This window comes from Aureobasidium namibiae, assembly GCF_000721765.1.
Source record: "Aureobasidium namibiae CBS 147.97 unplaced genomic scaffold scaffold_8, whole genome shotgun sequence".
NCBI classification, from domain to species: Eukaryota; Fungi; Ascomycota; class Dothideomycetes; order Dothideales; family Saccotheciaceae; genus Aureobasidium; species Aureobasidium namibiae.
The window spans coordinates 365,855-392,015 of NW_013581201.1; the positions used below are offsets into that span (position 1 = coordinate 365,855).

Genomic DNA, 26,161 nt, shown 5'->3' on the forward strand with positions numbered 1-26,161 from the left:
TGACATGCTTCATGCCATTGCCTAATCTATCTATCTGTACATAGAGCACGTCAGAAGTGCATTGCTTTGACAGCCTTCCCTGCCTTGTTTTGCCTTTTTTTCACTATGCACAGCGCCTATAGCACTGCACCAGTGCATCTCGACTCAGCCGCCTTACGGTTGCATCCTTGTATTCGTGCTCCTATAATTTTCTATAGCAGCATAGATGCCTTCCGGGCTGGGCTTCTCAGCGCACACATGTGGCTCGTACCCGAACTCTTTGACCAGATAGTCGCGTGTTGTGGGGCCGATGGTTGCAATGTATGTTGTAATTGGTGATGAGCCTGTGTCTTGCCCCTTGAAGCGGCCAGACTCGTCGAGCCATCCTAAGCAATCGAGCATTGCGCGGCATCCTTGAGGTGAGAAGACGACCACCCATTGCTCTTTGGTCCCGGATGCAACATTTTCCTCGAGCGCATGAGCAAAGTCAATGTGGAAAGATGCCATTTCACAAGTCTCGTAGATGACAACTTCGTGCACACCAATACGAGCTCCTTGGGGCAGATCAGGGGACTGAAGGGATTTGGGAATAATGTCCCTGCGTACTTCTCCTACCAAAAACAAAAGAGGAAGCTTGCGGTCTTGCCTTACCGTCTGGCTGATGGGAAGGCGGTTGTAGTGGTCCAGCATGAATGCGGATAGGGCGGCGCCATTGCCAGTCTCTTCTCCAATGATCTGGCACTTCAGGTTCAAAGATCGCAGTCCTCTGGCAGTAGCTGGACCAACAACATATAACGGTAGAGCTTCGGGCAGGAGTTCGTCTCGAGTGCTAGGACCAAGAGACTCGACTATTGCTGTAAAAGCCTCGACTGCACGCTGTGAAGTGAAAATGATACCGCCGAAGCTCGAGGTGGTAGGCGTGGTAGTATCAGAACTGAAACCTCTGTCTGAAGTTATGTTCTTTAGCCAGGTCAAAGCATTATCTCTGAAGCGATGTTCCAAGACGGGTAGAAAAGTGGGTAGATAGTTGTTCCAGCCAGCGAAAATTTCATGGTATCCATCAGCCGGAATGGACTTTGTCTTGAGCAGCAAGACAGGAATATCTGGTGTTGTGCTCGACATATGGAATATATGTCGTTGATGGTTGGTCGAATTGTGTCAGCGGCAATGGCCGAAAAGGTGGTTGAGAAGAGACGCGCTGGAGCGCTGGAGCCCGAGCACGGACGAGGAACCCTCGGAGGCGGACGGGGAAACTGACAAATGCGAAATATAGAAAGATCCATAACATGCCTATCACTGAGATTCCATACCCGATCCTCTCGCAATTCGGCTGCGCTGTGACAAAGACGACCGGAATGCCGCCTCAACCACTAGACGCGACGCCCGAGCAGAAGGCTCAGGCCGACGAAGAGGATAAAAGCCCCAAGCAGCTGCCGAAGGGCGTGGTCTTGGGTCCTGATGGCAAGCCGTACGTTGGGATACACTGCACAAGATACTAGATCACACACTGAGGTGAAGCAATAGGTGTCGGTCATGCACTTCAGTGTCGTCGTGGTTCGCTATGGCCAAGCAGGGCACCACAACCCCATCCAAGATCTCGACTACTACACCACCAGCACAAGCGACCTCTGCCCTTGACATGCCGGCCGACTGTCCGCCAGACGTAGAACAACTCGGACGCTCAGCGTGGACTCTCCTCCATACCATGGCAGCAAGCTACCCAGAAAAGGCCTCAGCAGAGCAGCAAAAAGAGACAAGAACGTTTATGCAATTGTTTGGCAAGATGTACCCTTGCTGGGTATGCGCCGACGATTTCAGAGCGTGGATGAAAGATGGCAACGAGCCACGCGTGAGCAGCAGAGATGACTTTGGACAATGGATGTGTGAGGCGCACAATGCTGTCAATGTCAAGCTGGGCAAAAAGTCGTTCGACTGCAAGAAATGGGAAGAGCGATGGAGGACGGGCTGGAAGGACGGACGATGTGGTTGATGGCGCCTTCTGTCTACACACTATGCCACGGTGATGCGATGCAAACCACTCCACGCCACTCACCAAAAATGCAAGAAGCGTTGTTGGCGAACGACGCGATCAAGACACAATCCATCAGAGCTCTTGACGCGATTGAGCTCTGTCTGCCTGTGCCGGATCAGCCTTACTCAACTGAGAAGGTCTCGTGCGTCAGCATTGGAAGAAAACACGTCCGAGTGCGACTCCGATGACGTGTACCGAGCTCGATCACGACCTTCGCGTTAGAGACGCGTTTCGAAGCTAAATCGTTACGATAAATACTCTTAGAGGTTCCTTATATACACTCCTCAGCTCCTCTCTTGATCACGCAAGCTACAAACCCCTCTCTGGACAAACAAATTTCCATTGACATCACCAATCGTCACGTCCATCACGCCGTCATCTTTGCTCCATCCAACCAATTGCACCCTTGCTAGCTCGACAACCCCTCACACCTTCCAACATATACACATCATGCCTGGCACACGATCATCTGCTCGTTTGGCTGAAAAGCAGTCCAGCCCCCCGGCTGCTTCCCAAGAAACCAAAGACAACAAACGCAAAGCCGACGACTCTCAATCCTCCCCTTCCAAAAAGGGCCGCAAGAACGCTGCTGAGCAAAAGACGATTGAAGAGACTCTCAAGCCTGCCCAAGACGCCGGCGCCAACTCCGAGTCCAAGCCATCTGTTGAAGCTGGTCAGACTGAGACTGCCGAGCAGAAGCCTGCTGCCGATTCAGCTGAGCAAAAGTCGTCCGAGCAATCATCTGAACAGAAGCCTTCTGAACAGACTAACGCTGAGATGAAGGACGACGGTTCCATCAAGCAGGTCGGCGAGTCGTACCAGGGCGAAAACAGAGAGGGAGAGTCAAAGGACGACCCCGAGAAGGCCCTCAAGGACTCTCGTGGTGGTGCTGGCTTAAACTCCATCGAGCCCGACAAGCCCAAGCCTAAGCCCGACAACCTCCCCATCGTAAGTACCATCCAGCTGTTGGCCAATTCATCGACTGACCGTGTTAGGACGACATCCACCGCGACTTCGCTGCTGATCCCAAGGTCCCGATCGAGGAGAAGCCCAAGGAGGACGAGGACGGTGGTGCTGTCGAGGAAAGTAAGGATCGTGCTGAGCAAATGCCCAGCAACATCCAAGAAAAGGGTATCATCTACTTCTTCACCCGAGGCCGTGTTGGCATTGACGACCCTCAGAGCGTCCAGGACCTGCAGCGTAGCTACTTCGTTCTGCGTCCCCTCCCCACCGGCGCAAAGCTAGGTGACGGCGCTATCGAGGATGCCAAGAACAACCGTCTCTTCGCTCTTCCCAAGAAGGTCTTTCCCCAAAGCCCCAGTGACAAGTTCATGGTCTTTGTCGAAAAGGCAAAGGCTTCCTTGGAAGAACTCAAGAAGAACTATTTCCAAGGCTCAGAGAAAGAAATTAACGCTACAGGCAACCGACCCAACCACCCCATCACTCCTATCGGCGAAGGTGTTTACGCCATCACCACCACTGGCACTCGCTCTGAATCTCATCTTGCCTACATGCTCACCATCCCTCAAGAGCCCGGTCAGATGCAAAAGGACATGGGCATCCGCGAAAAGGGCAGTTTCGTGCTCAGTCTCAAGAATCCTCAAGCCAAGGGTCCATCATACGCTACCCTCGACAAGCCCGCAGAGTTCCCTCAAGACATCATTGAGGACTTCCGCGGCCGCAACTGGATGCCTGCCCAGCCCAAGCACCTCGACTATGACAATGCACAGTTGTTGATGATCGGAGAGCCCTTGGATGACAGCCACGCTCTCGAAGCCACATCCAAGGACCAGAACTCGGACAACAAGGAGACACCGCAAGAGGAGATTGAGAAGCTTGAGCATGAAGACGAGCTCCGCGTCGAGCACCTCAAGGGAGACGACACGGTGTTTGCAGACTTGGGTCTTTCTCACAAGGAGTACCCTAGTGTACCCACCACCTGGTAAACTTGTGTCATCTTCTCGCACCCCTGTAGTATCATTTTAATGGGAAAATCGGAAGGGAAAAAGAGAAGAGGATTGTTTTTCTTTGGCGTCTGACACGAGGTGTTAGGGGACGCATGGATGAAGAATAAAAGAAGCTACTACTTGCTCGATTATGTTTTGCTCGAGAAACGATGTAACGAAAAACGAACAGAAGAAAACAGATATCATGAAACAAAAAGCTGAATTGCATCACTCCTCTTTTGCCTCGCTCTACATCCTATTGTCCCAAATTGTAGTCTCCTATTCCTCCTACGGTTACCCTTTACTTTACATATTTAGATAGGATGTTTCGCCGTATGCGAGCCTTTGAATCAGTGTACTGTAATCGTTACGGATTCATTCGAGTTGGAAGTGTTCTTCATGTAGACTTCGTCATCAATATCATACAATGCATTGTTTACTCAACATGATTGCATCAGTGCTCTCCAATACAGTCAAATCATACAGAGATGAACTAGATGAGGATTTACAAGCTGTCTAAGACAACGCCCTCCAATTTTTAGACAATGGATGGTGGTGCAAGATATGGATATATCACGACAGGGTCATACCCCTGACATCTTCCCTGAGGCCAAATATGACAGTCAGCCCACAAGTCACAAGCGGCGATGCAATACATTCTAAAAAGGTGCAAAAAGGTGCAAAAAGGTGATTTGATTCTTTTGAATTCTTGTTCCCGCTGTACTGTAGTGTTTTTGCTTCTGGGATACGCTTGCTGATGCCGACATAGGAAAAAAAAGTGATGTGCAGAAAAAGAAAGAAAAAAAGCAGACAAACGCCCCCCAAATGATGGCACCCTCCCTTTTTTCGCGAAGACAGTGGTGATGATGGATGAAACAGTAAGAAGACGGGCTCTAGTCGCGGTGAAAGGTCTCTTGCGAGATGAAGACACGACAACGGAGGAAAAAGAAAACGACAACTCAAGTCTCTTAGGTCCTTCCAGATCTCGATATCTCTAGCCTGTTTTTGTATGTTTGTATTTTTCTGGCTGTGACAGAATCAGAGAAGCCAGCGTTGACTGGTTTGGTGCCAGGGAGTCTTCTCGTCCGAAGTGATTTCGGCGTCGGGGCTGGCAGACTCTTGTTGCTGCTTCTCTGTCTCTGCCTCGTCGGGCGCCTCCTTCTTTGAACGGAACAAGTTCTTAAAAGCGGGCAAGCTTCTAGCCCACGATCCCTCGGCAAAGGGGGCGTTGGTGATGGCGCTACGAGGACTGTGGACAAACGTGCTGTCACCAGACCAAGGAGGAGAGCTTACAGGCGCTTCTGTTATGCTGGCGAAGGTAGTATGACGAATAGGATCGACGGAAGGGTAGTAGGTCATGGCGGTAGTGTTCGATTTGGGTAGTTGATATTTGAGCTTGTCGAGAGTGCAGTCGCTGCAAGAGCGGGTTAGCGATCTGGCTCATGGGGTTTGCGAACGAGGTAAGTACTTTTAAATGGCAAGAGATATATGGCAAGAGATGAAAGAAATAGATCCAGAAGTAGAGAAGTCGCAGCTTGTGAATTACCGCATGATCTCCTCGAAGATGAGCTCTGTTTAAGATGACAGTTAGCATATTTTCGATTCATCATATTTGGCTAGACGTACGCTTGAGCTGCTCCTTGGTGAGGTTGTCCTTGTTCTTGTCAAAGTCGAAGAACTCTTCGGGAATGGCGTCGGCGGTAGGCTCGTCTTCGGGGTCGTGGTAGGGCTCGAGGTAAGGATGTCTCAGAGCTTCTTCAACGGTGATGCGCTTAGCAGGGTTGAAGGCGAGAAGTTTGTCGAGCAAGTCAAGGGCAAGGTCCGAAGTCTTGGGGAACATGGCCTTCCACGGGATCTTCTTCTTGAAGGGCAAGCTACGAATGTACTCGCGAGCGCGGCGTGACTTGATGCCGTAGTAGTCTTCCATGGTGGGCGTACCCAGAACGTCGAGGATGAGGGTGAGCTGGTGGTGGTAGTCCTTGCCCGGGAACAAGGGCTTGCCGCTCAGCATCTCGGCGAGAATGCAGCCGACGGACCACACGTCAATGGCCTTGGTGTACTCCTTGAAGGTGAGCATGATCTCGGGAGCGCGGTACCAACGGGTAGCAACATATTCGGTCATGAAGCCCTGGTTGTCTTCGGTCGAGGCAGCTGAGCGAGCGAGACCAAAGTCACAGACCTTGAGATCGCAGTTTGCGTTGAGCAGCAAGTTGGAAGGCTTGAGATCGCGATGCAGGACGTTGGCCGAGTGCATGGCCTTGAGAGCACGCAGTGTCTGGTAGATGAAGTATTGGCAGTGATCGTCTGACAGTTCTTGGGTACGGATGACGCGGTGCATGTCGGTCTCCATGAGCTCTTGAATGAGGTAGACCTCGGTGAAGGTCTCGTAGCTGCGCGGCTTCTGGATGTCGAGGATTGAGATGATGTTCTCGTGGTTGAAGTAGCGGAGGAGCTTCATCTCGCGCAGTGTGCGCAGACAGAACATGGAGTGGTCGAAGGGAGTGATCTTCTTGATGGCCACCTTCTGGCCCGACGGCTTGTGCAGTGCAGAGCTACGAGTGTCAGTCTAGCTTGACATTGACATGTCCGACTGGGTCACATACCATACAACACCGTAGGCACCCTCGCCTACTACGTCTTGAATGTCATACTGCTCTGACACGTTGAACGAGATCTTGCGGGATCCGCTTTGGGGTGCGCGCGACATGGTTGCGGGCTGGCTGTTGCTAAGGCTGTCGGTAAAGCTATAGGTGGAAGGGCGCAATTGTGCAAGGAAGGTGCGGATCTACTTGACGGTGGTCAGTTGTGGAATGTAGGGGCAGTTTGCTTTCACTCACTCAGCAGTCACTCAAGGCCGTTTCGAGAGATGGTGATGCGGAAAGAGGGTCCAGCCGTTCTTTCTTTCTTTAGGATGCTGTTCTTTGTTCGGCGGCTTGATTGCTCGACTTGTTTGCTTGGGCTGCTGCACGTCTCTGTTTGTTCTCGCTTGGTTCAGACGTAAGAAAGACAGGTCAGTTCACAACAAGGTCAAATGCAAGAGAGCCTGGTCGACCCATGGCGGGGCACCAAGTGTAGCAGCCCAAAGCACAGTCCCTCAAATACGCGCCTGTTTCCGATCCTACTAGACCCGCCCACTGGCCAAATGCAGCCCGCGCTACTGACTTTGTTAAATTAATCCCTTCCCGTCTCCTTTGTCGCATCCAACTTGGCTTCCACTGCTTGAAACACACGTCTCGTCTATATTGATATCCTTCATCGCCTATCGCCTTAACCGCAAGTCCCGACCAACCGTTACCAACGTCTATCGATTGTGCGCATTCCATGTCTCTGCAGTTACCGCCTGTATTTCTCCCTATCTCTATCCGATTATCGTGCATCTATCCGTATAAGACAAGAAATGAGATTGCATAAGCCTCCGTATAAGCGCCATGCTGCATGAGTCCGCACCAAATCAAACCCCCTTGACCATCGCAATCCCAAATTGTCATCATCTTCTCATCTTGTTGTCTCTAAAGCGTCGTTTTCACATTATACCGAAACCTTCACGACCTGAGCGCCAGAAACCTGCCTCCCGCCTTGCTCTTCCCCTGTCCGCTCGACGACGGTGATTGTGGCTGCATCATGGCTGTTGGGCTCGTCGCGTCTGGATCAGAGTCATTCTCCACCAATGTCCAGCTGTCTTCGACCTCCACTTCTTCCTCGTCTTCGGCATCCGTATCAGCTTGCGCTGCTCTGGCCACACGTTGTTGGACCAGTGTCTTTGCGTACTCCATGTCGCGGTAGATGGCCTTGATGGCCGTGCCGACTCCGTCTTGGGATCGAATCTGCTCTCCCAGAACCCTGGCCTTCTCAATCATGCGTGAGTCGTGCGTCGCGATCCATATCGCTTTACCCAACGCGTTCTCGGTGACGGTCAGGACCTTTTGTCCAACTCCGAGGTCTTGGACTTTGCTGCCAAAGAAGAACTGATCACCAAAGAAGGGCTTGATGATGGTTGGTATGCCAGCGCGGAGACTGGCGCCTGTGGTACCTGCTCCGCCATGATGAACAGCAGCATCGACTTGTCGGAACAGCCAATCGTGCGGAGCAGACGCAATTTGGAACATGAAGTCTGGTAAAGGCACCTCGAGTGCTTTGGCATCCTTCTTATCCATACGGTCAGACCAGCCCTTGGAAAGGATGCAGCGAACATCGGCTTTCTTAACAGCAGCGATGATATCCAGAGTAAGCTTCTTTGGGTCAGGAACGACCACCGAGCCAAAGCCGATGTAAACAAGCTTCGCCTTATCTGTGCGTGCCTTCTTGATAAAGTCGAGAAGCTCCTTCTGAGGAGTGAAATTGTCTGCTTCATCAAGGAACCAATATCCGGTCACTCGGATCCACTCGCCAAAGTCGAGAGGTGGAACAACCACGCTGGGCGAGAAATTGTAGAAGAACGGCACCTTGTCCTGCTGCATCTTCTCCATGCTGGTGGCCTTTAGACCTAGGTCTTCCTTGCGCCATCTGTTAATCGTACTCGATGTGGCTTTCCAGAATATGTTCTCGAAGATGACATATGTCATGTAGTTGTACGCACCGCCCATCCTGCTATTCTGCATACCAAAAGCATGAGGATAGGCACGTGTCCTGGTCCAGGGCATAGTGAAGGCTCTGAAGTAGGGAATACCAAGAGCTTCCGCAATATGAATTCCAGCCATGGCGGAAGGGCTCTCAATCAATAGATCCGAATCCTGGCACGCGGCCCAGGCTGTCTTGAGGAGACCTTTGACGAAAGGCCAAAACTAGAACTGTTAGTGTGGGCTAAACAAAAGCAAGGGAGGACCTGAACATACCTTCTGGTTTGTCTCATAAAGGAAAGAGGGCGTAAACATGCCGTGGTCAACGCAAAGTGCCATCAACTCTGCCGGGTTACCTTCGACCGGTGCGAAATCAATTCCGTGACTTCGTACCCAATCACCAAATTCAGCATGAGAGGCAATCTTTGGTCTGTGCCCTTCGGCAAGCAAGCCCTTGCACAAGGCTATATATGGCTGTACGTCTCCGCGAGACCCAATGGTCAGACAAGTGATGCGCAAAGACTCCTCAGGCTTGAAATCGAGGACCGAGGCTGCTGGATCGTCAAAGGAAACGGCTGACGAGTCGTGATCTGCAAGTTTGTTAGAAGAAGATATGGTAGTCAGAGAGTTATCAAACATGCCTGAGGGATCGATGTTGCGAGGGAGCTGGAACTCAACACCACCACGATCACCCTGGCGAGCTTCTTGCAACAGGAGGTTCTCTGCTGCTGCTGCCTCGGCATCCTTTTTCTCTTCCTCTGTGAGCAGGACGGATTCCTGAAACGGCTCCATCGAGTCAAGAGAACGTAAGAGAGTGACTGTGCAGTCGTCGCGTAGGTCTTGCGAGCCAAACTCGAAGAAGATTTCCTCGTGCCCTCGGATTACAATAACCATGCCCGAGTACCCGAAGCGAAAGCCTCTTTCCTTGTCAACGTCCATAATATCCTTGAACGGAACAACAAGCTAGGCGCAGTCAGCAAAAGCAGAGCATCGAGACCATTTTTCGAGCTCACCTTTGTCCAGTTTCCAGGCATGAAGCTACGAAAGCATAGCCTAGTGCTTCCAACGTATAACTTGCCGTACAGGGGCAACACTCGGTGGAAGAAACCAAAGAATGTTGCTACAAGCTTCTCGGAATCTGGCAGAGCAAAATGGCTTCGGAAGCTCTTTTCAGCCTCGCGAACAGTCATCTCATCTTCAGAATCCTGCACCTCTTCTCCAGGCTGCAGTTCGTCTGCTTCGGCGTAGTGCTTTTTACCACCAGCGATCATGCCGGAAAACTTGTCATAGTACTCTGAGGGCGTGCCTCCAAACAGACCACTGACACGCTTACCAGAGTTGTACAGGAAGCCCGAGGCACGCTGAATAGGGACAGCGCCGACCTTCATCAGTCCTCCCAGTGTTGAAGAATCTGATTGTTGCATGTCTTGCGCTTGTGTGTCTGGTGAGTTCTTTGTCAGAGTGTTGGCTCCAGGTTCTTTTCCAGCTCTCTTAGCTGGAGCAAACGGTACATCCGTCTGCGTGTTTGCGTTATGCGATGCAACGTTGTCAGCGTGATGCTTCCCGATGGTTGGCTTATGGAACATGACGCTTCCACTCAGTATGTGGCTACCCGAAGCATCCGTGCCAGTTGCCGATTCTGACATCTCGCTGTCATTTCCCTGATCGGAGGAGGACACATTTGACTCCGAAGCATCTCGTGGAAATTGATCCCACTGCTTTTGCTTCTGACCACTTCGCCATTTTGTGATTGGGCTGGAAGTGCTCTCTTCTCTTTCGTGTGTGAGATCGAGGGTAGAACGTTCCAACTCGCTACTTGACCGAGCACTTCTAGAAGTAAGACCAGAGGCTGGGGACAGAGTGGCCGTGACATTCTCATGCAAGCTCCCGGGAGCAGGACTCATTGACGGCACCCGAGACTTCCTTCCATGTGCTGATGATGGTCGACGATCGGTCATGGTAAGAGTTGGTGAGGTGGGCCGACTCGCGAGTACTCGTTGCGCGCTTGTCTCCTGGGTCAAGCTTCGTAGCACACGAAGCGCCTCCTCACCAAAGCCGAAGAAAGAGAAAAAGTACTAGACAGCTGTTAGTGAGGAGTGCGGGATGTGTACAGCGAACCGAATCACTTACCTCATCGACAGCAAAAGTCTCGTCGTTGTCAATAACTCGAATCTTGATAGTGTCGGCGAAGTCTGGGAAGTTGCTTTCTTCAATGTCAACAACGTTATCGACTGGTAAGCAGATTTTGACGCTGTCACTATTGTTGCGTGAGCGGAAGATGACCTTCTGTATCTGTTTGACCCATTCTGTTGCGCTCGAGGCAGTCTCTGCTTTGAAGTGGTATGTTTTGGCATCTGTGACGACAGAGAAAGAAGCGATTTCCTTATCCTGTGCTTGCGTCGGTGTGATATCTGCCGAGACTCCGTATCGCAAATCTATAACATCTCGCGGAGAGAAGGGAGTCGAAGGATCCTTGTAGTAGGACAAGACATCGCCTTTGAGCACGAACCAGTATTTCTTGTAACGTGGGTTGCGTTGACCACGCTTGGTAAGGTAGCCAGACTTGATGGTGACACCAGTCTTCTTCTGTAGGTAGGCGTAGAAGCAGATGTGACGTTGTGTGATGTAGATATAGCCTTGCAGGAGGACGCTTTGGAGGTACCAGCAGGGATACTTTGCGACAACCTTCTCGGCTTCGTCAAAGTTGAAGATGTCCTTCAGAGCATCGGGCAACGCGACCTGGGTGGTACTTGATGACATGTCTGGAACAGGGCTTGGCTTCCTGCTGGCGGGCTTTCGGATAGTTGACTGCGATGATCCCAGATCTGCGCCCGCGAGGGGGCTGGGTTCAGGTGCGTCGACAGGCTTGGAGAAGCGAGTGGGGGTTGTGGTTGCGAAGGTGGTATGCTTGGGTGCAGAGCGCAGACCAGGTAATGACTGGACCAGGTCGTTGTCGGGCACCCTCTGAAGGTGGGGTTTGCGAGCGAGTGGGCCCTTCCGTAGAGGGAGCGTAGATGGTATCGTGGGTCTGCTGAATCTTGTCGGCGGACTTGTATCGTCGCTATCACTATCGGCCTCTTGGAGCATGGACCGCATCGTGTTGGCCTTTGACTGTGTTGCGGCGATAATGCCGAATACACTTTGATGCATCAGGGCCATATCTATGATTTGTGCTCTATCCACCTCTTGGTCTTGGTCTTGATCTTGATCTAGGTCCTCGTCATCGTCGAAGCGGAATCGTTCGGGCAGCTCTAGGGACGCTCGTCGACGAGCTTGCGGCGTACTGCGATGGGAGGCCATGATGTGTGAAAGGTCGAGGTACGGGGCGGCAGCAGTCGAGGACGACACTCGACCTGGATCCTGATGCAACAACGTGGGCGAGGCACGCGGATAGACGAACCACTGAGATCCTGCACGCGCCCCTCGAACCTACAAAGGAATCTGGGGTTCACGCTCGTGACAGGCTGATGATAAAGAGCGAATTATGACCTGCTTCTGTCTAGACACTATTGTACGGTCTGATTCATATTCACTGCTACATATTGTACGCTGGCCTGCAACCTCAGAAAGCCCGCAGTCCTCCGATCTGCACCTTGATAGGCTGCAGATTGCTCGAGTACTCGACCACCTTTGTGGCCACCACCCTCACCGCCTTTGGCAGTGAAGCCTTCCCCACACTCTCACGTGTCATCACGTCATCCACATTGTATTCGGAGAGAGGCGAAGGTGCAGTGAGTCAGCTGTCCAGTCACAGAAGCAAGAGAGTATGCGCAAGTGGATGAATGATTAATACAAAATTTGTGGTAGAACCGTCCCATGCATATTTGCGGCCGTCTACCAACAAACTAGGAAATGAGATTACAATAATTAAGCAACGCTGATGCGACTACCTTTCCTAAGACCTGTCTTCAACTGACAATCATCACTTAAGCCTTGGCCTTGGCAAGGCCGACGCTGTTGCTACCAAGGTCGTAAACCGAGTAGTACCTGCGGAGGAAGGCATCACCAAGGATGGCAAGAGGTCCAGCAGGGGCAGGGATATCGAAGCCCATGAAGGACGAGATACACGAGCCCTGGACCTCAAGGATGTAGTCGTAGGGGGTGATGGTAAAGTTGTAACCGGTAAGGGTGAAGCTGAGGTCAGGGAGAGAGTCACGCTTGTCACACTCAATGGTGTACTGGCCATTGTAGCCCTTCTTGGCACCGATCTCCTTGTTCAGCAACTCAGCAAGAGTGCTGGGGAGGGCAATGAGCGAAGTGCCAGTGTCGAGGATAGCGCCCATGTTGTCGAACTCGGCGCTCTCCTTGCCGAAGGTGATGGCGTCAAGGTCAACCTCCCAGTAAGCCTTGCGTCTGAGAGGGAGCTTGGTGAGCTCGCCAGTGTAGTGGTCCTTGTTGACGCCACCGAAGATGGCCTCAGACTCGGCCTCCTTGTCGTTGGTGTCACTGAGGTAGAAGGCGAAGACGGGCTCGTCGAGCAGGTCCTGAGCGATCATCTCGTAGAAGGGAGGAGGGATCTTGTTGACACTAATGGAATCGTAGCCCAGGCCGAGGATACCATCGAATCTGCCAAAGGCGAAAGCAAGACCAGGCTCCTGGGTGGCTTCACCGAAGAGCTGATTCTTGATCTTGATGTCACCAATCTGGACAGTGTCCTGGGAAATGTAACCCTCGACGGCACCGGAGCCGTAGCGGATAGCAAAGTCGGAACCGTTCTTCTTGTATGAAGAAGAGCTGCTGTGGTCATACTTGTTGTGGAGGTAGCAAGCAATGGAGCCACAGTCAGACGAGGGGATCCACAGGTTGGAGCTGCCAGTGTCGAGGACGACCTTGAACTCTTGGGGAGGGTTGCCGATGGCAATCTCGGAGAAGTCTGAGCTTGGTCAGAGAGGCGTGTCAGATTGATAGGACAGAGTTGGACTTACACTGAGCGTTCAGGAAGTTGCTGACGGCGACGGGGTGGCCTGACTCGGCGTGCACCGAGGTCTCCTTGAACATTTCATCCATGTGCTTCTGGGGGCGGACGCCCATGTACTTCTGACCAAGAGCCTGGACGTGCTGGCCAATGTTTGCGCCCTCCTGCGATGGTGGTTAGCCGATGGTCGGTCGCGTTGGGTGAACATGACGCCACTCACAAGCTGCTCTGAGAGAGGAACCTTCTTGAGCTTCATCTTGTGGACACCAGCGGAAGCTGAGCCAAACAGCGCACCGGCTGCCATGAGAGAACTGCCCTTCATCTTGTTATTTCTGTGTGGAGTTGGGAGATGTGTGGGATGGAGAAAGAGGGAGAATGAATGCGGAGGACGGATGGAGGGTAGTGGTTGATGAATGGTAGCTAGCTTGGTCGGACCAAGACGGTGGTGGCTGCGCCCGGGCGTCTCGTGACGATGCGAGCGTCATTATCAAGGTACTGTGTTCGTTAGGCAACCGCTTTTCTCAGACGGGCATCATCGCACCATGTTCCGTTGCCCGCGGCGGCTTGCCAATATTTGCAATTGCAATATTGAACGGTATCGGCTACACTCCCCATGCCTTTCGATTTATCCAACTATAATACAGCACACAATGGCACTCGAAGCCATAGCACAAGTTCACAAGAGGCTGGGCGTATGTTCATGGTCGGCTTGTGCCTTGCATGATTAGCCCGATCGGTTTATCGTTCCTTCCGCAAACTCCGTTTCGACCAAACGCCAAGTCTATCGCCTGCCGCAAACAGGTAGCACTGGGCAACCACACCAGGCATGCCACCTTGCCAGTGCTCGTTGTGCTTCGAGTACATCAGAATCCTGTGAAGCCGTCGCTTTTTGAACTGTCAGGCATCGTTACTAAGCGCTCACTGATTGATGTTTACAAAGGACAGAGATATTGCCAAGATAAGAGCACGAACGCCTGAGGGCTCTACTCGAGCTTCAACAATCGAATCTTCAGTGGTATTCTACTTCATCCACTTTGTCGTACTAGAGAAGGCTCGAGTCGTATGTAAGAATTCGTCTAGATCATCAATCGCTGCAAGCGGTATAGAAATACGTACAGACTCCCAGCAATGGGATGGTTGGTTCGTCCAGCGGATTGAGGCTCCGGAGCCTGACTCTTCAATACGAGGAATACGCGACTCCCTTTCCCGCATGCTCGTAGCTCAACCACCTTAAACATATCCTCGTGTCACACAACAAGCCGGATTTTGATCATATCAACCAGCACAACCTAAAGTAGCATACGAGGTATGTGAGTCTTTGTAGCCATGTTGCGCTTCACTCCCGCTCCTGGCAGAATCGTATGGAAAACATACATCTACCTGCGAGGATGGCCGAGTGAGCGCGAAACAAAGAGTGCAATGAATATTAGAAGAGTCATGAATCTGATATCTTGATAGCAAAGATGGCTGCTTCCTACACCTTTGAAGACCTTTCTGGCGCGACACCCACTGTATCAGACAACCCGTACGACGGTCTGATTGAAGCATGCCACGATAACTCTGTAAATCCATGTCGAACTCCACAATGCTTCCAAATCTGATGCGATACAGGTCGAAATACAAGCTCGCTATGAAACCCACCGTAGCAACCGAGGCGCACAACAGAAGGAGAAACTCACCTCTCCAGACTTTGCAGGTGTAACCGTCGATACCATTCTCGCAAAGCTGGAAGATCAGACGATCGAACCTGGGTTCAAGGATCCGAGACATTGCCTTGTGTTCTGGGCTCGTCCTCCGCCACAAGTCAAGGCTGTCATTGCAGAGGTGCAGAAGAGACTCAAGGCAGTCGCACCCAGTGAGTGATACTCGATATAAATCATCAACCGACTCAGCTAATCACGAGACTGCGGACTCACAGATCTCTGGATCATGCCACAAGACAGCTTGCACATGACAGCCCTCGAAATCACACACTCCCTCACCGCACCTGAGATCGATGAGCTAGTCGAGGAATCTCGCTCGGGAATCGCTGCTATTACGGACTACACCTACTCACACCGCGCCCGCATCGTAAAGCCATCTCTCTCCTACGACGCCCAAGCCTTTGCTCTATCCTTCCTTCCTGCGGCCGGTGAGCCCTCTACAGTGGATCCATCCCGCAAACCCGAGGATGATGATTTCACATATCACCACTTGCGACGTGATCTCTATGCTTTGACCTCTGCCACTGGTGTCAAGGTTGCGAGTAGATATGTTGTACCTTCGGCCCACTTGACAGTGGGTCGTTTCATCAAGACTTGCGATACCGAAACTGCAGAAGGCAAGGTCGACCAAGCTCGCATGAAGGAGATAGTCCAGGTAGTCGATGAGATCAATGACTGGCTCAAGACCGAATTCTGGCCTGTAGATGGCCAGGGAATCAAGACTGGTGGTGAGTGGATCGTTGGTGAAGGGAAAGGTCTCGATAACCGTAAAGGTGCTCTCTGGTAAGTCTTTCCATCTCTGCCGTAACCGTACGTCATTCCGCTTGCTGACATTTTCCTTCCTAGGTACGGCTCTGGTGGCGAGACCATCAGATTGGGCAAGGGATTCTGAGCAAGCGTGTTGCTCTCGACTATGATGCCAACTTCTCGCCTACATCCATTGGATCTCTTTTGCATTGTCACACACCCATAGATTTTCTTTGGTATTAGACAACACATCCAATTCATTCAAAGGAACATGATGAAGCCTCGTCCAAGACTTTCATATTGCTGATGACCCAATAACTACATCCTCGGTCTTCCTGTCAAATAAACATAACCTGGAGGCTCACTCTAGATTCTCTCATGCCTCGGCTTCACTGTCCGGTCAAAGAACAATCACCAGTACCCAAAAGCAGCAACAACAGCGAGGTCTCCGGAATCATAGGCATACGCACGTAACCTGGACTCAAGGATTCAATCAAGCATACTCACCCCACAAGCATGCATCCTGGCAGACGCTTATGATGATTATAGCTTGCATGAGCTAGTGGGGCTGTTGCGTCTGATCCCAGCTCTCGGCCGGTAGGAGAGGTGTATGGCTGGGTGCATGAGAGGCTGCGGATGAGAACGATCGAAAAATTGAGGGCAGCTACCGATGCCCTGAAGCGAGAGACCGTTTTATACGGACATTGTTACATCCGATTGGTACGAATTTAGTGTAAGGAATAGTATTCATGAAGGGTCGCAAGAGAAGTAAGGAATGGCTCCGCCTCTACACCTTGACAGCAACCTTCGTCCCAGCCAGCACAATCCTCGCCGCCAAAATCGTACAAGCACCACTCAAGGCCATGATTCCTCCAAAGATCTGAAGACCAGTGTACTCACCATTCCACTTGACAATCAGCGCTCCACCAATGGGATTGCTGCACAGGGCAGCAAACGAAATGATCGCAAACACCGTACCATTCCTCACTCCGATCTCTCTGACATCTGAGATTTGAGCCACCAAAGAGGGAGCTAAAGAGACGAAGGACCCACTGCCAAAGCCATACAAAGCAGCAAAGACAATGATGGGAGCGTTGGAAGCGGCAGGCATCCACAGAGCGAGAATCAAGACTCCAGCGAAAGCCATCATGATGGTCATGACATTGTAACGACCAATCTTGTCGGCTGCGACGCCGGGCAACACGCGGCCAAAGAAGGATGCGCCATTCAAGATGGGGATCAAGTACTCTGCAAGTCTTGACGACATACCCAAAGTCTCTGCTTGGAGGATGAGATAGTTGATCGGCAAGAACATTGCAAAGAAGAAAAAAAAGCTTCCGAGTACAGTGAGCAAGTATGGTGTTTCCTTGAGGGGCCGGATGAATTGCATGATGTGAAAGGTCTTTGGTCGGGGAGGCAGACGTGACTTGACGGTTGCATTGGCGACGAGCATGAGAGCGAGGATGAGGAAGCCGCAGACGCGCATCGTCCAGCCAAATCCAATCCTGAGGATAAGTTTGTTGACCATGATTGGAAAGATGACACCGCCAGTCGAGGAGCCTGCAGCCATGATACCAAAGGCAGCGGCACGCTTCTTGAAGAACCAGGTAGGCATCACACTCATTGCTGTTCGACGAGTCAGCGATGTCTGCGAAGCGTTAGACTGTACAAACATACCTGGGTAGAAGCACATGCTTGCTCCGGCAGCACTGCAGATGCCCTGGGACAGCATAATCTGATAGTAATCTGTGGCAAGACTAGCCATCATAACACCGAAAACGTGGAAAAAAGTCCCTGTCATCAAGATATATCGAGGACCATAACAGTCAAAGAAGTAGCCAATGAACGGGCCGAGGAAGAACATCAGAAAGGTCTCCATGGACGGAATCCATGATACTGTGCTGGGACTCTGCCCTCGTAGTTGATGCGTTTCATAGTACTCTTGAAATACTCCAATGCCTACAATCAATCAGTACAACGTTCGGTTGAGGATGAAACATGTGTTGGCCGAGTCGCCAGCCGAACAACGAAGTATGATGCAGTTCTCAGTAAGGGAAGCGACCACTCACAATTGATCCATCCAAAACTGCAAAACATGCAACAGAAAGCACCCAGCACAACCAACCAAGCATCTCTTCCACCATCAGGATTATCCCTGGGATCAAACGCCGGCGGTGAAGGTGCAGCAACATCTTGTTGCCCATCATCTCCAACTGTGGATCTTTCGGCCGTAGCAACTCCTCCCTTCTCCTCATCAAACATGCCGTCTTTTTCGCCCTGCTGCACTTGCTCCGGCCGAAGCAATTCTGGTTTCGAGCCCATGATTGTATCCTGGAATGATGAGTGCGAAGACTGCGATCCAAGACTGTGTTGTTTTGATTCCATTGTTCCTCGCTTCTTTCTTTTCGGCTATATCCTTGGTCTCTGAACACCGGGCAGCGGGAAACGCCAAAGTATAATGCGGCGGATGGTCAAGGAAGTTTAACAAGAAATGCCCAGTCGTCGTAATGCTTTCGTCTTGATCGGGGAAAAGGTAGAGGTGTAGAGTGATAGAACTGGAGCTCTCAGGGTGGAGGAGCAGCAATGGGAGGAAGGAGAGATGGTCAAGATGGACCTACCATATTATAGTCCGTTTGCTAGGAACAACATGATCTCCGCCGCAAAACCAACAACCCAGTAATTCGGGCGTAGGAGGCGCGTCTTCATCTTCCACGTATCATGCTGTGTTTCTCTCGGCCGGATGGTCGTCCTTAGTTCGCATGTTATGTAGTCCTCCTCTCCTGACTCGTCCGAACGCGAAAAAGCGTTTCGTCCAAATCAAGCAATGCAGGACGTCGCTCTCGGGCACCCCGAACGTGCCGTCGTTCCGTTACTCGACGGCAGTTGACGATCGAAGAACTTTGCCCATCCTTACCAAAGATTGTGCAGTGATCAACAAGATGACCTGCACTCGACTCAAGACGCACGAAAGTCTGCTTTGAGGAAATCGTTTCGTCTCCACGCCCTTGTCGTCGCACACGGGTATGACCGTTGCTGATCGTATCGTATTTCTGCTGTTAACGGACATTCAGGCTGGCGGCAGAAGGAAAGACGTTGGTAGACAGGTGCTTGGTTGCAGAGAAAGTGGATCGTTGTCCATGTAAAGTTCGTAATAATATCTAGCAAAGCCTCAATCCTCGCATCATCCCATATGCCCACGCTATGCGGAATAGTATAAAAAAGGCCATGCCACCCGGGCAGTGTCATCAACATGATGTACTAGAGCAAGGAGATCCATAAAACAATGACCAGTCTCTTGCAATGCTGCGCCCAAAACTCCATCTACCATTTATCGTCTCACATGTCGAGCAATTCCTCAGCGTAGGTGTCCAGCTCAATGATTCTGAATCGACCGTCCCACTTCTTCTGCCAGGCCGCCTTCTTGTAAGCGAGACTGATGTTCTTGCTCCAACTAACAAGCTCGACCTTCCATCCCTTCTTCAAGGCACGTTCGGCCATCTTGAGGAAGCCTTCAGAGTACTCGGCCTGTGCAGCATCGCCAGTGGCCAGCACCATAGTAGAGGGCGTCTCGGTGTCGACAATGGATTCCATCATTTTCAGGTGGATGATCTCGTCGACTCCTTGCTCGATGTACTTCTCAGGGGCGAAGACGGGGCCAGTGTTACTCGTTTCTGAGCCACTGCCACCACTGTCTGCCCCGGTGCTGGTGCCGTTCTTGTAGCTACCACTACGTCTGCGCCACTTCTTCTCCTGTTCCTGGAAATATTTTTGGCGCTCGGTGAGCTCTCGCGCTTTGAGCACCTTGTCCAGGATGTTGCACTCGTAGCCGACACGTTGAGCCACATCAAAGGCGGCCATGTGGGGCTTTGAACCAACCAGGCATCGTTTGGCGACAGGTCTACGGCGCTCCATAAGGAGAGCCAGGGCGTCGAAGGAAAGGTCCACTTTGGGCACATGGACGTGCTGCGGAATGTCGCGTGCACGCTTGAGCTGATCGTGGAAGCCAATGAAGATGTTCGAGGCATCGACAAAGACGTGAATGCCGTTGGGGTCATTCGAATGTGTTATTGAGTTTGCAGGGCTGACGAGACTTGCTCTATCCTCGTAGAAGTCACCGATGATCTTCAAGAGTAAAGCCCAGTTGCGATCCTCGCCAGAACGAACAGTCTTGGGCTGGATAGCCGAACGGTTGTTCTTGATAGGAGTTTCACTGACTTGCTGAACCTTGTGGAACGGGTTTGCATTGGCGTCGGTGGGTTTGTATGGGGTTGATGTTGTACGTGTAGGTTGTACAGATGCGGGAAGCAAAGGAGAGGACTTTGTCGCGAATGGAGTCGAGACTGGCCATCGCTTCTTGAACTCTTTCTGGTGCTTGGACTCTGGTGTCTTGGGCGTCTTGGGCAGTGAGTCGAAGTGGATTGGCTCGGATTGCGGCGGTGTCGATGCCTTGGTTTCTGGTTGACGGGACTTGGTCGATTCGACTGTGTCGCTAGACACAGATTTGGGGGATGCGGCCTTGACGGGACTCGCGGGACGGTTGGCTTTACCGACGAGCTCGGCAGAGACAATGTGAGTGCTGGCCTTGCGGGCTGGCGTGTCGTAGAAGTTTGGTGTGTCCAGCGCAGGCTCGTCGACATCACTGACAGACTTGGCAGCGCCAGAGGCCAGTCTTTGTTCCCTCTCTTTCTTGTTCTTCTTCTGACGTTGCTTCTTGGTCAACTTCTTGTCCTCTTCGTCCTCTTGAGGGGCATAGTCAGTAAGGTCGCCGAGGTTGACTTGGTCTCTCCACTTGATGCCGCCTTTGGCGATACGCTTGCTCGGTGTACCGTAAGCAGCACCATCACTAGCGTAGTCGGCCTTTTCGGGCATGCGCTGTTGTAGAGTTGGAGAGGTATCGACGGGCTTGGGAGCAGGTGAATTGATCGGAGTGCCTAGATATTGCCAGATCTTGCCAAAGTCACCCAATGACACGCCCTCGTCAACAGCGTTGAAATGCTGTAACGGCGAAGCGAGCGGGAGTGAGGATGACTCGTTCATACTGTCATGCTTTGTGATTGGCGGGCGCAGCGGCATATCTTTCGCTTGGGAATTGGTCGGCGAGAGGGTGTTGATAAGGTCGAAGACGTGAGAAAGGTCCCACGGCTTGGTGGACTGTACAGCTGCCATGAAGGGCGTAAGAGGAGAAACAGCGTCGTGTGTTTGGTGTAGTGGGGGTGGCTCGACGAGTGGCAAAGAGCGTGGATTAGAAGCAAAGAGAGCGAGGGAAGTGGACGAGGGGTGAGCGAGGCTCGAGAGGGATGGTGTTGGTATGGGTGCGAGTGAGAGACGAGCTCATAATAATGTCTTGTCGAGGGTCTAGAAGGCGAGCAGCGAAGGCGAATGTCAATTGACTCTCATGTAGTCATGCATGCCCCACATCAACAGCCAACCGGACGACAGACCGTCCGACACCGCCACCAGAGACCCTGACACAAAGCACTTGCCATGTCTTTGTTCAACTGCCTGACTTGTCCATGGTATCTATGCAACTCACCAAGAAGGAGAAAGAAAGGCAGGAGCGCGAGAAGGAGGAGAACAAACAAGCAGGTCTAGTGCCGGAGGGCAGAGTCGAAGTGCAAGAGAATCATGGTGAGAAGGTAGAAGTGCCAAAAGAGGGCATGGTTTGTGGTTGATCTTTGCATCAACGACAAAAGAACGATAGATTATATAGAACCTCCTTTTGAAGTACATATACCATTTCTGTAGTCGCAGTCGCACCTTCAATATCAAGACCTCTCGGTTATCTTCCTACACATCTCAATCAAGCCTCGGATCTCAAATCCACCCCAGACGACCATCTCCCTCCACGTCTCCATACCATCCACCCCACCACCAACAATCAACAATCAAAATGTCCGCTGACTTCTGGGCCGGCTACGTATCAGGAGCCGCCGGCATAATAATCGGCAACCCTCTGGACATAGTAAAAGTAAACCTCCAGCGAGGAGACCGAGGCCCACCTCTCGTCCCACCAGCCACAACAGCACCGATCCTAACCCCAGCAACCACCACGACGACAACGACAACAAAAGCAGCAACCTCCCTCCACACCCTTCTCCGCGGTACTGCAGCCCCAATCCTCGGCTATGGTGCCCTGAACGCCCTGATGTTCATAACATACAACCGCTGCATGCTTTCCCTTTCTGAAGATCCCTCATCGCCTACTTCTCTCTCAAAAACCTTTGTCGCAGGTGCTCTAGGCGGTCTAGCTACTTTTCTGGTTTCTGCACCTACAGAGTTGATAAAATGCAGAGCCCAGGTTAGTAGCGTCGAAACCAGTTCCTGGGCAATTGCGACCGAGTTGTGGAGGGAGAGGGGCTTGAGGGGTTTGTATTGGGGTGGTGCTGTCACGAGTCTGAGGGATAGTGTTGGTTATGGCTTCTAGTATGTTTTCCCTACCACTTCTTCTCTTCTTCCTTTCTGAGTGACAAGGTAAAGTGGTGTTTTGTGGAAGGAGAGGCTGAATTTTTTTTTTATCACAGTTTCTGGTCTTATGAGCTAAGCAAAAGAGCCTTGATATCCGAGAGATCCGGTACGGATAAGCCAGAGTGGATGACCATCCTGCTCTGTGGTGGTATCGCCGGTGTGGTGACTTGGGCCTCCGTGTTCCCCTTAGGTATCTCGATTGGCGTGACTCTCCAACAATGACAGATGCTGATCTTGAACTTCTAGATGTCATAAAGACCAGGGTGCAAACTCAAGGCATTTCAAGATCACCAGCCAGCATACTCTCGGGAGAGCAATCTGAACTGCTTCCATCTCAAAGCTCAGGAAGGTTGAGTACCATACAGATTACAAGACAGGCGTATCGAGAGGAAGGTCTATCCGTCTTCTTTCGCGGACTCGGTGTTTGCAGTTTCAGAGCCTTCTTTGTCAACGCTGTACAATGGGCTGTGTATGAATGGATGATGCACATCTTACTTTCCTCAAAGGCCGGATTAACTACAAACAGTTTAGACCACACCACACTATAGACCTAGGATTCACTGTCATACAGAATATAGAGAGACAGAGAAGGTTGGTCTGCCAACTATTCGTCACGAGTAATGAAAAAGTAGTTTGATGATCATTCTGAGATTGAACAGTGCAACAAAGTTATATGGGACGCGTAATGCCATCACTCGTCGAGTGCTGCTCACGCCGGAAGCATGCTCAGCACTGATAAGCTTGGTCGTAAAACAGCATTGGCAAGAAAGACATGCCAGTAAAGTTGTTGGTCCAAGAAGACGTCTCCGTTATCATTCTTTGGTGGGCATGAGGCAATTTTACATGATTTGATCCTGGGTAAGGCCCATGGGCATGCCACCAGTCTGTTCTTGGCCTTGCATGGGATCCATTGCAGGCTGCTGGTTGGAGTATCTGACATAGGTCAAGCCAAGAGGACGACCTCCGTATTGGTATCCAGAGAACTTGGCTGAGAAGGGTGTTAGAAAAGCATCACACTTGTGAGACTGGGGTTGCGACTTACTGATAGCAGTGCCGGCATCTTCTACGCTGCCAAACTCGACGACACCGGTTCCGCGCGAGCGACCGTTGGGCTCGTACTGGATCTCAGCGCGCTCGACCTTGCCAATAGTGGTAAAGAGCTCGACCAGATCCTCGTTGCTGGTAGACCAGGGCAGCTGCAATTTGTCAGTAATCCATTCTCCGAGTATGCGTTTGGCGACAACTTACATTGCGGACATAGATGACAGGTCCGGGCTCGCCGCCAGAGGTGGCAAAGTCAGTGAAGGGGTTAGGAGGGGCAGGGGCAGCAGGGGGGCCACCGTGGAATCCACCAGGAGGAGCACCGCCGAAACCACCGCCAAAGCCACCGCGACCACCGAACTGCTGCTGTCCAAAGCCACCACGACCTCCCATGAACCCACCACGACCAGGGAATTGCTGGCCGAAACCTCCACGCCCGCCCATGAAGCCGCCACGACCGCCACCAAAGCCAGGTGGGCCGGCGAAACGGTCCTCTCTGACCTCGAGGACACGGCCATTCCAGTCGTATCCATTGAACTGCTGGATGGCGACCTGAGCATCATCAGGGTTGTCGAAAGCGACAATACCGGAACCCTTCATGCGGCCGTCGGGGGTGACGTGAACATCAGCACGGACGACGGTTCCAGTGTGAGCTACACGAAATGTCAGTACACGGTGGACATGCTGTAGACACAGCTCCGAGCTTACCAGCTTGACGGAAGAGGTCTTTGAGATCTTGCCAGCCAACAGTATAGGGAAGCTAATAACACAGTCAATATCATTACGGCGTCATTTGACAAGGGCCACAAACGTTGGAGACGTAGATTTGACGGCTGCCACCAGCCATCATGCCAGGGCCACCGCCGCCGCCCATAGCATCGTAACCGCCGCCAAATCCGCCACGCATGGGAGGACCTCCTTGGAAGCCACCACGCATGCCGCCGCCTTGGCCACCGCTGCTGAAACGGGGCTCTGCTTCACGGTCCTGCGAGATGAGAGATGAGCTACGGTAGTCAGTCTTTCAAGTAGTGGACGAGTGCATACCTCGCGAACGTAAACCAGTCTGCCCATGAGGTTCTGGTTTGAGAGGGAGTTGACCGCGTTCTGAGCTTGATCTCTGGTTGCATATTCCACAATTCTGCGATGGGTCAGCGATTGTTGGCAAACAGCAGACACCCGAATTGAGCTTACCCGCATCCCTACAATCACCCGGAACAAAGTCCTTCCGTCAATCCAATGTCCTCAAAAAAAAAGCCATAGCCAGGGAAACCAGCCAAAAAATCATGAGCCCACCTTCGACATTCCATTTGGGAGAAGCAAGACATCAGCGAAGATGACCTCACCAGCTACGAATGGTCAGAATTGATTCGGTAAAGTTGTCTTACTCAGTTCGTCTCACCTTGGCGCATAAAGTCCTTCAGATGGTGCCACTTGACATCGTACGAGAGATTGCCGACGTAGACACGACGATCTTGTTGAGAGTGCTCGCGAACGTTCTGCATCATTTGTTCTTTGGCGACGACGCGCTCTTCAAAGTTTCTGGGAGCTGGCGCTGCGGCACCTCCTTCACGGTCGGAAGGATAGGCGTTGTTGGATGGGTAGTTGGGAGCGGCGGCGGATCCGTTGACGGGAGAGCGGGACCTGCGTTCGTCTCTCCTGTAGTTGTCGCGCGAGCGTGAGCGGGATCTGGAATCGTAAGAGCGACGGCTGCGACGAGGACTGCGAGAGCGACGGCGCGAGCGAGATCTGTCACGCTGGGTGGGATCAGTATGTAGCCTTAGCGGTAACTGACGAGCAGATCGAAGGCGGAGTGTTGGTGATGGTAGCATTGGTACAGAATAGGCAGGCAGTTGTGAAGCGATCGAGGAAGCTCAGCAACGGAACCGACTTTGGTCAATCGACTTGGAAGTGGCCTGACGGAGATTCTCATCCTCTGGGAGTGGTGTGAAAGAGAAGCTGGATGCGAAGAGCGGGTCTCGAGTGATTGGCGATGAGCTCGAGTGAAGATCGAGTGGAGGTGGTCAAGTGAAGGAGAGCGCAATGCCCGGCGCAGTTGCGATGCAACAGTTCAGAGCCCACGGTAGGTGCTCGTGCCTCTGTGTCCAGCGCGCCTTCCCAGCACGCGCTACAAGTCGGTCGCGACTGCCCAGATCCGACGCATCCACTTGTCAAGCTCCGTCGCAGCTTCCTTGTCAACGACACCTTCCACCGAGCGACACATCGCAGCTGCCCACCCACTGCCACTGCCAACATCACCAATGCCAACGGTCGCAACACAAAAGCAACGACAACAACATGGGAGCTGTCTACTTACACTCTCGCGGGGACGGTAGGTATCGGTGTCTGTTTGCTGTGTGATAAGCCTTTGGGGTACGAGGGGAAGGAGAGATGGGGAGGGGGGGTCATGGAAACATACCACCCATTGTACGGCAACGGAAGGGTAGAGGTTGAGCTGTCAAGCGCCGAAGAAGTGCAGACCACAGCTACAACAACGGAAGGAATGACAGGGGGTTTGCCTAAAGCGCAAGTCTGCGTCAGAGATGCACCAATGAACGCGAATGGGACAACGAGTCTTGATGATGGCTAAACCGGCCAAGTAGTGTAAAGGCTACCCGAGTATCGTGGCCCCCCAGGGCCAACCCAACTAATGCCACCACTCAAGATCACCCGATTGATGCCGCCCTCCCTCGACACTGCACACAAGGAACCCCCTCAACCGCTCACGGGGGTAAGCCTTGGCCGAGACTCCATATCCCGCGAGTCTCAAGTCCGTCGCC

At 52.1% G+C, this 26,161-nt stretch overlaps 11 protein-coding genes across 11 annotated transcripts; 4 read left to right on the forward strand and 7 right to left on the reverse strand.

Moving 5' to 3' along the window:
- Positions 1 to 153: 153 nt before the first annotated feature.
- M436DRAFT_45901 (tetrapyrrole biosynthesis, uroporphyrinogen III synthase) lies at positions 154 to 1,101 on the reverse strand (the record flags this gene model as incomplete). The annotated part of the gene is made up of 1 exon (XM_013571943.1): positions 154 to 1,101. One exon carries the CDS (start codon positions 1,099 to 1,101, stop codon positions 154 to 156), a length of 948 nt encoding a protein of 315 aa, XP_013427397.1.
- Positions 1,102 to 1,334: 233 nt separating this feature from the next.
- M436DRAFT_46021 (uncharacterized protein) lies at positions 1,335 to 1,969 on the forward strand (the record flags this gene model as incomplete). The annotated part of the gene is made up of 2 exons (XM_013571962.1): positions 1,335 to 1,447; positions 1,504 to 1,969. 2 exons carry the CDS (start codon positions 1,335 to 1,337, stop codon positions 1,967 to 1,969), a joined length of 579 nt encoding a protein of 192 aa, XP_013427416.1.
- Positions 1,970 to 2,461: 492 nt separating this feature from the next.
- Positions 2,462 to 3,957, forward strand: M436DRAFT_46879 (uncharacterized protein; the record flags this gene model as incomplete). The annotated part of the gene is made up of 2 exons (XM_013572130.1): positions 2,462 to 2,815; positions 3,007 to 3,957. The coding sequence occupies 2 exons, from the start codon at positions 2,462 to 2,464 to the stop codon at positions 3,955 to 3,957; spliced, it is 1,305 nt and encodes a 434-aa protein (XP_013427584.1).
- A 1,542-nt stretch (positions 3,958 to 5,499) lies between these two features.
- On the reverse strand, positions 5,500 to 6,664 carry M436DRAFT_72632 (Pkinase-domain-containing protein; the record flags this gene model as incomplete). The annotated part of the gene is made up of 3 exons (XM_013572237.1): positions 5,500 to 5,528; positions 5,584 to 6,509; positions 6,561 to 6,664. 3 exons carry the CDS (start codon positions 6,662 to 6,664, stop codon positions 5,500 to 5,502), a joined length of 1,059 nt encoding a protein of 352 aa, XP_013427691.1.
- Positions 6,665 to 7,592: 928 nt separating this feature from the next.
- M436DRAFT_11829 (UDP-Glycosyltransferase/glycogen phosphorylase) lies at positions 7,593 to 11,234 on the reverse strand (the record flags this gene model as incomplete). The annotated part of the gene is made up of 6 exons (XM_013571892.1): positions 7,593 to 8,738; positions 8,790 to 9,103; positions 9,194 to 9,476; positions 9,527 to 10,387; positions 10,508 to 10,588; positions 10,644 to 11,234. Coding segments are annotated over 6 exons (3,276 nt in total), but the record flags the coding sequence as incomplete, so codon positions are not given.
- A 1,205-nt stretch (positions 11,235 to 12,439) lies between these two features.
- M436DRAFT_45792 (Asp-domain-containing protein) lies at positions 12,440 to 13,750 on the reverse strand (the record flags this gene model as incomplete). Its single annotated transcript, XM_013571926.1, has 3 exons — positions 12,440 to 13,386; positions 13,439 to 13,592; positions 13,649 to 13,750. The coding sequence occupies 3 exons, from the start codon at positions 13,748 to 13,750 to the stop codon at positions 12,440 to 12,442; spliced, it is 1,203 nt and encodes a 400-aa protein (XP_013427380.1).
- A 1,141-nt stretch (positions 13,751 to 14,891) lies between these two features.
- Positions 14,892 to 16,023, forward strand: M436DRAFT_81702 (uncharacterized protein; the record flags this gene model as incomplete). The annotated part of the gene is made up of 4 exons (XM_013572307.1): positions 14,892 to 14,990; positions 15,040 to 15,283; positions 15,347 to 15,914; positions 15,978 to 16,023. 4 exons carry the CDS (start codon positions 14,892 to 14,894, stop codon positions 16,021 to 16,023), a joined length of 957 nt encoding a protein of 318 aa, XP_013427761.1.
- Positions 16,024 to 16,665: 642 nt separating this feature from the next.
- Positions 16,666 to 18,140, reverse strand: M436DRAFT_46640 (MFS general substrate transporter; the record flags this gene model as incomplete). The annotated part of the gene is made up of 3 exons (XM_013572092.1): positions 16,666 to 17,504; positions 17,556 to 17,837; positions 17,948 to 18,140. The coding sequence occupies 3 exons, from the start codon at positions 18,138 to 18,140 to the stop codon at positions 16,666 to 16,668; spliced, it is 1,314 nt and encodes a 437-aa protein (XP_013427546.1).
- A 1,074-nt stretch (positions 18,141 to 19,214) lies between these two features.
- M436DRAFT_46721 (uncharacterized protein) lies at positions 19,215 to 20,069 on the reverse strand (the record flags this gene model as incomplete). Its single annotated transcript, XM_013572108.1, has 2 exons — positions 19,215 to 19,566; positions 19,621 to 20,069. Coding segments are annotated over 2 exons (801 nt in total), but the record flags the coding sequence as incomplete, so codon positions are not given.
- Positions 20,070 to 21,768: 1,699 nt separating this feature from the next.
- On the forward strand, positions 21,769 to 22,891 carry M436DRAFT_72638 (mitochondrial carrier; the record flags this gene model as incomplete). The annotated part of the gene is made up of 3 exons (XM_013572238.1): positions 21,769 to 22,301; positions 22,400 to 22,533; positions 22,590 to 22,891. The coding sequence occupies 3 exons, from the start codon at positions 21,769 to 21,771 to the stop codon at positions 22,889 to 22,891; spliced, it is 969 nt and encodes a 322-aa protein (XP_013427692.1).
- Positions 22,892 to 23,182: 291 nt separating this feature from the next.
- On the reverse strand, positions 23,183 to 25,213 carry M436DRAFT_46242 (RNA-binding domain-containing protein; the record flags this gene model as incomplete). The annotated part of the gene is made up of 9 exons (XM_013572011.1): positions 23,183 to 23,331; positions 23,386 to 23,539; positions 23,592 to 24,037; positions 24,093 to 24,144; positions 24,196 to 24,369; positions 24,429 to 24,522; positions 24,576 to 24,583; positions 24,678 to 24,730; positions 24,784 to 25,213. 9 exons carry the CDS (start codon positions 25,211 to 25,213, stop codon positions 23,183 to 23,185), a joined length of 1,560 nt encoding a protein of 519 aa, XP_013427465.1.
- Between the last annotated feature and the right edge of the window lie 948 nt (positions 25,214 to 26,161).